We start from the raw sequence: 10,783 nt of genomic DNA, 5'->3' as shown, positions 1-10,783 counted from the left end.
TATATATATATATATATATATATATATATATATATATATATATATATGTATGTAAACATATACACTGGTACTGTATAAATAGGGAGGAGTGGTGGTGCAGAAGTTATAGAAGGTGGGCCTGTGATGGGAAAGTTGCCGATTCAATTCCCTGGACTGACAACATCAAAATGTGGGTGGGAAAGGTGAAGAACCCACACCTTCCTCCACCCTCATTTGCCCCACTCTGGGCCCTAGAGCAAGGCTCTTAACCCCCACCATCTGCTCCCCTGGGCGCCCTACATGGCAGCTCTCTGCTCCACACAGAGGCTGTGGTAGCTCGGTGTCTGTGGTTGTGTCAGGAAGGACAACCGGAGTTAAAAAATCAAAACAATTGTCAGAAACGTCTCTGAGTGAGTTAGTTCACTGTGGTGACCCCTGAAGAAGGGAGCAGCTGAAAGAAGAAGTAAATATATATATATATATATAAATAAATTCTGACCCAGTAGAAATGTTCTGAGCGTGTGAGTGGTGCTTTCTAAATAAACTCTAATTTTCCCTGCAGGTGTTGTAGCACTGCGTGCAGTGGGTTTGTCTCCGCAGAGCGTGCTTACCGTGGCAGGGTCCAGGTCTGCAGGGCCTCACGGACTCGGGTTTTTCTCCGTTGCACTGGTCTCCGATCCGGCAGGTGACCAGCCTCCTCTCTGTGCCCTCTGCACACGTCACGGAGCACTGTGAAGGAGCACACACTGCAGCAGCTGAAATGAATCGTGCACAGTTTACCTTCGTCAGCATCGAAAACTAAATGCGTACTTTGTTTATCAGCCTGCACACTGAAATCTGTAACAATCTCAATCCATCAGTTCACTGCTGGAAACAATAATGTATATATTATTAAATAAAAGTCACCAGCGTTTGAACTGAGTGAACGAACATCATAAAATAGTTCAGAAATTATCATCTGGAGCATGAAAAGTTCAACTTTTCTGCTCATTATAACGTGTTGAAAGATTCAGAATAATTACAGATAATTCAGATCCAGGAGTCTGACTGATCTGATTCTAAACCAACATCATTGTTGAACGATCCATAATGAACCAGAGATATAAATATGAAATATTCTTTATCAGCAGCTGAACAAAGCAAACCAAATGATCAAACAAACTCAGATCATATGAAACGAACCCCCGATAAAAGATTATTCTGCTCTAATTTATTCTAGAATAACAGCCGATGTGATCACAACTGTTGCTGTTAACGTTCCTTCCTGATCTCCACTGTCAGCTTTAAAGAAGCTTTTTAAACACGAGCCGTTCGTTCATTGGACACCTTTAAATAATAGAAATCTTCTGCCACTTATTAAACAGATCCATTCTGAGGTTGAGCAAATGTTTTACTGGAATTATGGTTTGGTTCTCTTATTGTGTGAATGTTTGTGAAGCCTTCACGCTACCGTCATCCATTTTTCTTCCGTACGTTTTCTGGCACGATGCTCGTCCCGCAGTTTTCATCTATTTCAGCGAATCATGAATCAAAACGTTCGGCTCATTTTTGGTTCTGGTGCAACTTTAGCTTTTTGAAAGGTTTAGCCTGAGCTCATTTTACATCCTTCAAATCTTTAGATCTGTTTACAACCTTTTACTGCTCCTTTCACATTTTAGCATTTTTTCAGCTTCCTTGTGCAAATTGAAAAAAATTCAGCTAATTTCAGCTGTTTTTCAGCTGTTTTTTTGCTCCTTTCACATTGTTTCTGCTAACTACAACATTTTTGTGCTTCTAACTTATTTCTGCTAATTTCAGCTTGTTACGCTCCTTTCAGCTCATTTGTGCAAGTTTCTGCTTGTTCTACAATTTGAAATGGACTGTACTTATATAGCGCCGAGATACTCAAAGCGCTCTACAACAATCTGTGTCCTCATGCACCCATTCATACAGCTCTATACTAGATCTCTACAAAGATAATTGAACAAATCTTTCTAAAGAGACTAATCAGAGCTTTATCACATTCATCACTGATGGGACACACATCGGAGGCAGTGAGGGGTTCAGTGTCTTGCTCAGGGACACTTGGGCACGTGACTGCTGGTGGAATGATGAGCTTTCTTCATCAGGCTTTCTGTTATCCACAACCATCTCCTTCGTCTTCTTCACATTGTCTCCAGGTGTTCCACTTCCTGCCTGTAGCTGGACTAATTCTTCTTCTGCTAATTTAAGCGTGTTCTACCCTTTCAGCTAGTATTTGAAGCATTTTTACATAATTTCAGCTGTTTGCAGATAAATTCAAGTTTTTTGTGGTAATTTCTGCTACTGTCAGTCTAATTAACACATTTCTGCTAATTTCAGCTTGTTATGCTCCTTTCAGCCTTTATTTCTGCTAGTTTCAGCTTCTTCTGCTATTTCAGCTACTATTTAGCTGGTTTTATGCTAAGTTTAGCTTTTTAAGCTAATTCCACATTTTCTTAGCTCATTTCAGCTCATTCCACTTCCTTCTGGTAGTTTAAGCTGTCTTTTCAACTACTTTTCAGTCATTTTTAGCTAATTTCAGCATGTTTTTAGCTAATTTCAGCATGTTTTAGCTAATTTCAGCATGTTTTTAGCTAATTTCAGCAGTTTTTCAGCAAGTTCTTCTGCAATAAGTATTCACACTGCATTGTCACAGGAAATGCAGTTTCTCTAGTTTTATTTTAAATAATAAAGTTAAGACACTCCCCTGAAATGAAACAAATCATCCTCATTATGTCTGCAGGACATAAATGAAGGACGTTGGACAGGAAGTCCTCACCTTACTGCTGTTCAGAGACGGGACAGAGAACCGGGACTGACCGTGAAAACCTCAGACCCTCGTTACGTTTGATCTCGTTTTCTGATGAACTGGGTTCTGTTCTGGGTTTAAAGCTTCGTGTTGGTGGAACCGATGAACAGATGGGTTTTCAGATAAAACGTGGAAGAATTTAAATTGAACCGGTTAAATCAAAAAGAACGTCCGCCCTCCTTCAGTGTGAGAGCAGAGTCCAGCTGATCTGGTCTCCATCAGGTCCTCAAACGACTAATCGGACCTGAAGTGAACCAGAACAACCGATTCCACCGGGTCTTGAGTTATTCAACAAAACTTGGTGGAAACGCTTCATGTTTTCTTTGTTTAAATTAAATTCTGTTTAGTATCTCTGTTTCCATTTCACACTAATCAGTGAGATTAAATCCATTATCACCGGTCACTGATCCGAGTCCGGGCCCGGCCCGTTTGGAACGTGTTCTGGTTACCTCTGACCAGGCCCCGGTCCTCCACGAGGCCGGACACGGAGTTCTGCTGCAGGGCCTCCGGGTCTCGGGCTTCTCTCCGCTGCAGTATTTACTGTGGATGGAGCGATTGGTGCCGTCATGGAAGAACTGAACGCACCGAACCGTCCGGACCTGAAAACCCAGACTGCCGCAGGTCTTGGTACAATGCTCCCAGTCCTCCGAAATCCACCTGAAGGAGGAACGAGGACAACGTTGGAGAGGTCAGACAGTTCATGTCATGTTTAGATTTATATATGAAAAAACACCGAGGAGTGAAAAACATCCAGCTTAACGTAAACAAGTTGTTTGTGTTTAGAAAAGTTCACAATCAGGACACGTTTCTACGAACTCGTGCACTTCCAAGATCTTCACCGCTAAGAGCAGGAAATATAAAGTGATGCCGAACAAAAGTCTGGATCAACAGACTATATCAGCTGTTTTTCACCCTCAACAGCCGATGAGGGTGAAAAACAGCTGATGAGGGTGAAAAACAGCCGATGAGAGTGATGAACAGCCGATGAGGGTGAAAAACAGCCGATTATGGTGAAAAACAGCCGATGAGGGTGAAAAACATCTGATGAGGGTGAAAAACAGCCGATGAGGGTGATGAACAGCTGATGAGGGTGATGAATAGCGATGAGGGTGAAAAACAGCTGATGAGGGTGAAGACCAGTCGATGAGGGTGATGAACAGCTGATGAGGGTGATGAATAGCCGATGAGGGTGATGAACAGCTGATGAGGGTGAAGACCAGTCGATGAGGGTGATGAATAGCTGATGAGGGTGAAAAACAGCTGATGAGGGTGAAAATCAGCCGATGAGGGTGATGAACAACCGATGAGGGTGAAAAACAGCCGATGAGGGTGAAAAACATCTGATGAGGGTGAAAAACAGCCGATGAGGGTGATGAACAGCTGATGAGGGTGAAGACCAGTTGATGAGGGTGATGAATAGCCGATGAGGGTGATGAACAGCTGATGAGGGTGAAGACCAGTCGATGAGGGTGATGAACATCTGATGAGGGTGAAAAACATCTGATGAGGGTGAAAAACAGCCGATGAGGGTGATGAACAGCTGATGAGGGTGAAGACCAGCTGATGAGGGTGATGAACAGCTGATGAGGGTGAAGAACAGCTGATGAGGGTGAAGACCAGTCGATGAGGGTGATGAATAGCCGATGAGGGTGATGAATAGCCGATGAGGGTGATGAACAGCCGATGAGGGTGAAAAACATCTGATGAGGGTGAAAAACAGCCGATGAGGGTGATGAACAGCTGATGAGGGTGAAGACCAGTTGATGAGGGTGATGAATAGCCGATGAGGGTGATGAACAGCTGATGAGGGTGAAGACCAGTCGATGAGGGTGATGAATAGCCGATGAGGGTGATGAACAGCTGATGAGGGTGAAGACCAGTCGATGAGGGTGATGAATAGCTGATGAGGGTGAAAAACAGCTGATGAAGGTGAAAAACAGCCGATGAGGTTGAAAAACAGCCGATGAAGGTTGAAAAACAGCCGATGAGGTTGAAAAACAGCCGATGAAGGCGAAAAACAGCCAATGAGGGTGAAAAAACGGTCTCCAGTCCATCACAGGGACATCCTGGACAGGTCTCCAATCATCACAGGGACACCCTGGACGGGTCTCCAGTCCATCACAGAGACATGCTGGACAGGTCTCCAGTCCATCACAGAGACATCCTGGACAGGTCTCCAGTCCATCACAGAGACATCCTGGACAGGTCTCCAGTCCATCACAGGGACACATAGAGACAAACGAGACAAACAACCATTCACTCTCTCACCTAGGGACAATTTGGAGTTACCAATCAGTCTAACATGCATGTTTTTGGTCTGTGGGAGGAAACTGTAGTACCCGGAGAAAACCCACGCAGCACGGAGAGAACATGCAAACTCCACCCAGAAATGTCCCCTAGCTGGGATTTGATCTGGCAACCTTCTCGCTGAGAGGCAGCAGCCCTGCAAACTGAGCCACCGTGCCAGCTGCCGTATTGTCCTTATTTAAAAATGGATTTTAGGTGACAAACTGCACAAACTGTGTGATGTAGGACTTGCTCTGAGCTTGGCCTGAACAGAACATCTGCTGTAAAACAGTGAACGTGCCGCAGAGCAGGATCTGGACCTGCACGGAGCTAGGAGGCAACAGCACAGCCGGATCCAGCCAGACCTCAAACAGGACCGCAGCAAACACTGCAGATATAATCTAATACTTCATCTGTAATTAATTAAAAATAAACCCCAGAGAGGCCAAAGGCTACACGGGGTGACCTGAACTCCGCTTACAGTCAAAAACCTACAAGAGATGGTCTTTCTGAAAAACTGGGTCCTGATCCACGAAGGAGTTCAAGGAAATACGAGAAAAAAAATCTAAGAAATGTGATGCCTGCCAGCACGGAGGTGGCAGCATCATGCTGTGGGGGTGGGACTGGGATAAAGGTCAGAGTTGATGCTAAATAATATCCAGTTTTAAAAACAAACCTTTTGCTCAGCTGTTCCTAAAGTTGAGGCTGGGGTCCCGCTGAGGGTCGTGAGGCATCAGCTGGGAGGACTTAAACTCACCTCTACAAAATAAATGTTTCAAAAGGATGAAAATATCAGCGCAGCTGTTGTTTAACTGGTTTAATGTTAATGGGTGCACACACCAACCAGTGATAATCTGGATATCCGGTCTAACTCTGTCTATGAGCTAGAGGAGGTCCAGCGTTGTAGATCTGGATGGGTTCTGCTAAAGAAACGCTCGAGTTGTTGGAGGACAACACGAACAGCCTCATGTTTAATGAGGAATACGTGACGTGAATGAAGGACGTCGCAGCACGAGCCCATCACTTTAATAAGCTGAAGCCGTTCTGCTTCATGGATTCACATAAAAAAATAAAAACAACAACTTGTTTTTCACGAGCCGGGAAATATCAAGCTGAAGGAAATACGTCCTGAAAACATTTTGATTTAGTTTGTTTTTCAGCTCATGCTGCGCTGCTCAAATGATGCAACACCTACACAGGTTCATTTGAATCTCAGGATGTAATGAAATAAAAAACAGCATAAATAAATGAAAGTAAGAAGCCAGAGGGGCTGAACGTGTTCCCAGGTAGTGAATCACAGCAGAGGCAACATGACAAAGGCTGTAAGTCTAAATGGATTCCCTCTGCAGCGCAGCCCGAAGGCTGTTTCCTGCTGCTGACGTCCGACACGCCCACTTCATGATGACAGGGTTCTCATGTAGGCCGTCAACATCCTGCTCAGCCAGAACCATGCAGCTGTTCCCTCACAGCTGGAGCCACTGGTGACTCAGCAAACTCTGCCCCCACATCTCGGCGGGGATGGAGGGGGGCAGTTAGCCTTCTGTTTGTGCTATAGGGGGCGGAGCTTAACCAGCCGAGCTATAGGCCTGAATGTGCTTCACTCCATTAGCTTTCAGCTCGGTGTCACAAACATTTATGATGTTTTAAACGTGTCATAAATGTGCTGCTTGAAGGCATCGCTCAGCTGCTTCATCTCCACAATCTAACAAAACCAGAGAAGAAAAATGATTCAGTTCACTCATTTGATGAAGAAAAAGAACCCACGGGTTCAGAAAACACTTTTATGTTTTTATGAAACAAGCAGAATGGACCATAGATGATGTGAAAATGTACTTTTTAGAAATTTGTTTGCTTTTTTTCCCCTCACTGAAAATGTGAAATGGGAATTAAAAGAACCAAAGTTTTAATCTAAGACAAAAAAACAAGAGCTCTTTTTTTCTAACAAGGTTGAGTCAGGTCCTCTGGACGGATTTATCTTTGTTGAAACGTTTCGTCTTTTATCCAAAAGACTTCTTCAGTCTGAGGAGCTGCAACAAACTAACTGTAAGAGGGAGACAGATGGACATGGAGGCTCCGCCCCTGTTTAATGATGGACGGGTTCTCTTCACAAAGATGGCCTCCTTTACTCCTCTCTCAAACCATCGTTCCTCTCTGTCCAGGATGTGAACATCTTCATCCCTGAAAGAGTGACCGCTGGCCTGGAGATGAGTGTAGACCGCAGAGTCCTGGCCTGATGATGTTGCTCTTCTGTGCTGGTCCATCCTTTTGGCCAGTGGCTGTTTAGTTTCCCCGATGTAAGACTGATCACCCTCCTGACACTGAACAACATGCACAATATTACTCTGTTTGTGCCGGGGGACTGGATCTTTGGGATGAACCAGTCTTTGCCGTAATGTATTTTGGGGTTTAAAAGCCACTGGGACGTTATGTTTAGAAAATAAACGTCTCAGTTTCTCTGATACCCCCTCAACATATGGAATGACCACTGGTCTGGGTCTGGATTCCTCCTTTTCACCTGTTGGCTGACTGGAGTCCTGTTTGGGTTTCTTCTTTCAGGAAGGCCCAGTTAGGATATCCACATTGCTCTAGAGCCTGTCTTGTGTGGGATTTCTCCTTCTGCCTGGCTCCTGAACTAGTGGGGACGCTGTCTGCTCTGTGGTACAGAGTCCTGATGACTCCTAACTTGTGCTCCAAAGGGTGATGTGAGTCAAACTGCAAATACTGGTCTGTGTGGGTGGGTTTGTGGTACAAATCATTTTCAAAATGTCCTCTATCAGAAACTGAGACCTCACAGCCCATTTTTTACATCTTCTCGTGTGAACTTGATGTATTTATCCACAGAGTTGATGTGGTCAGTAAAATGTAGGACTTCCTGAGATTTAATTTTAACCCAGGTGTCGTCAACATACCTGAACCAATGACTTGGTGGTGTCCCTGAAAAGGACGTCAAGGCTCTCTTTTCTACCTCCTCCATGTACACGTTGGCAACAATAGGAGAAACTGGAGACCCCATAGCACACCCATGTTTCTGCCTATAATATTGACCCCCATATGTGAAGTAGGTTGACTGCAGGCAACTGTAGGTACTGACTTCCATTTTTGTGTGTGGTTACATCTAGGTGTAAGAAAGGTTCCTTTCAAAAATGGGCATGCCACGTCAAAATCCAAGATGGCCACCATCATATATTTATGCTTCCTAGTTTTTATATTGTTTAAAAGTATAGTTTCCTCAAATGATTGGGCGGTTGGTGCAGCGGCTGAATATTAATCTTTGGTCACCACCTGGCTCGGCCATTTTGCCTGGTGGTGAATAAATCAGCTTCCTCAGCTTGCCAGAGTCTCGTCTTGACATTCATCTTGAAAACTACAAACATTCACTCTTCAAACCTCTCGGCGACGGGGAACATCGGAGTGCCGCTTGTTATCTACGGGGTCAGAGATCTAATTTGTTTTAAGGTTATTGGAGCATTTAAAACAAAACTTTTAACTCTTGAAAGAAAAGCCAACGTTAAAATAAAAACATTTGAGCTTCTGTGTTTCATTACCTGACTTCAATTAGAAGGACTCAGTTGTGTGTCTCTTGGGGACTCATTAAGTAAATGTCTTCCTGACATTTCGTCTCTAACAGTGTGTCCTCAAGCTTGGCAAAAAATCCTGTTGAAGCTGAACATTTTTAAAAATGTGTGAATGGAAGTGCTTTTTCTCTTTTTAAAGGTCTAACAAGCTCCTGCAAGCTGTCACAGTCTTTAGGAAAAGAACATTAGAGGAATTCAGCCGACAAAAGCTGCAGAATCCTCAAACAATCCACACCTTTTCATGGTCCTAATGCAAAGATACGGATCAACATACAGGAGCCTGCCTTTAGGGTGACGCAGCACCCTAAAGTGATAATAATAATAATAATACAGCAGGAGTGAAATGGCACAAACTGACAAGTAATGCATAAGATTCAAGTTAACTTTGACATGTTTTGTTGCAACGCATCCTAACGTCAGACCGAGCTCCTTCTTAGGAAGCAGGTAGGAAAATTCCCACCTTGATGGACAATAAAGTTGTATCTTATCTTATCTGTAATGTTTTAATGAAAGAAGTGAAGAACACGTTCCGAGCAGAGCTGAGAGGAGTGTACACGAGGAGGTCAACGTCTTGAGTGCGCTGTAGCCGTGTGGATCTGTGGCAGAGCTCTGTCTGGGGCAGATTAAACTGGATTATACCTTTGGTTCTTCAAAAACACGTCAAGAAGCAGCTCTGCATTAACAATGAAACTGTGCTGGTAAAAAAAGTGATGCAGTTCTATCCTCCACAGAAAAATACCTGGAACCAGTCAGTTAAAATTAACCAAGGCTGGTAAACGTGCCGAGGTGTCGGAAAAACAAACTGAAGTGATGAATGAACGTTAAAGACAAACTGGATGAAAGCTGGTCATGGAAAACACACAATATGTTTATGTTAGCACATTTTTGGTCAAAGTTTATGGATGTTTTTAACAACTATGTCTGAGAACACTAACTCTGCCCAAGAACCATTTGGTTGGGGTTAGTAGAGGGCTGGATGAGGAGCTGTATGTCCATGTGCACTTCCTGTACATCTGTGTGTACATCCTGTATATCCTTGTGTATGTCCTGTATATCCATGTGTACTTCCTGTATATCCTTGTGTACGTCCTATATATCGGTGTGTATTTCCTGTACATCCGTGTGTACTTCTTGTATATGCATGTGCACTTCCTGTACATCTGTGTGTACATCCTGTATATCCTTGTGTACTTCCTGTATATCCTTGTGTACGTCCTGTATATCCGTGTGTATTTCCTGTATATCCGTGTGCACTTCCTGTACATCCGTGTGTACTTCCTGTACATCCGTGTGTACTTCCTGTATATTTGTGTGTACTTCCTGTATATCCGTGTGCACTTCCTGTACATCTGAGTGTACTTCCTGTATATCTGTGTGTACTTCCTGTATATCCGTGTGTACTTCCTGTATATACGTGTGTATGTCCTGTATATCCGTGTGTACTTCCTGTATATCTGTGTGTACTTCTTGTATATCCTTGTGTATGTCCTGTATATCCATGTGTACTTCCTGTATCTGTGTGTACTTCCTGTATATCCGTATGTACTTCCTGTATATCCGTGTACTCCCTGTATATCCATGTGTATTTCCTGTATATCCGTGAGTACTTCCTGTATATCCGTGTGTACTTCTTGTATATCCGTGTGTACTTCTTGTATATCCGTGTGTACTTCCTGTATATCCGTGTGTACTTCCTGTATATCTGTGTGTACTTCCTATATATCTGTGTGTACTTCCTGTATATGCGTGTGTACTTCCTGTATATCCATGTGTACTCTCTGTATATATGTATAACCTGTCCTGAAAGCTTGCAGTTAAAAATCTTCGGCTGTCGAGTGTGGCTCCTTTAGAGTCAAATAAAGAAAGAATATTTTCCTCCAACAGTTTACGTTTAAGAGGATAAGACCTGCCCAGGTGTCCCTGTGACAGACTGGAGACCTGTCCAGGTTGCCCCATGCTTCTCACACAGTGATGGATGGACATGGTCATTCTGGTTTGTTTTCTGTATCTTGGGGCTCTTGTGTTTGAGCTCTTTGTTTTCACCCGACCAGCCTTTGTTCAGGGGCCCCCTCAGTTTGGATCCTGATCAGTCTTTGTTCAGGGGCCCCCTCAGTTTGGATCCTGACCAGTCTTT

The 10,783-nt window shown here is 43.7% G+C and overlaps 1 protein-coding gene across 1 annotated transcript in view; it reads right to left on the bottom strand.

The window, feature by feature from the left end:
* The window catches only part of LOC119412996 (A disintegrin and metalloproteinase with thrombospondin motifs 3), a 26,965-nt gene that overhangs the window by 5,015 nt on the left and 11,167 nt on the right, over positions 1-10,783 (bottom strand). The window contains exons 5-6 of the mRNA XM_037680008.1: positions 3,238-3,445; positions 591-708 (exon numbers count right to left, since the gene is read on the bottom strand). Coding sequence (XP_037535936.1) covers positions 591-708; positions 3,238-3,445 — 326 coding nt within the window. The remainder of the gene's footprint in view (positions 1-590; positions 709-3,237; positions 3,446-10,783) is intronic.

This window comes from Nematolebias whitei, chromosome 8, assembly GCF_014905685.2.
Source record: "Nematolebias whitei isolate Nwh7 chromosome 8, NemWhi1, whole genome shotgun sequence".
NCBI lineage: Eukaryota > Metazoa > Chordata > Actinopteri > Cyprinodontiformes > Rivulidae > Nematolebias > Nematolebias whitei.
Note: the sequence above shows the minus strand (reverse complement) of the source record. Positions and strands in the feature narration are given on the sequence as shown.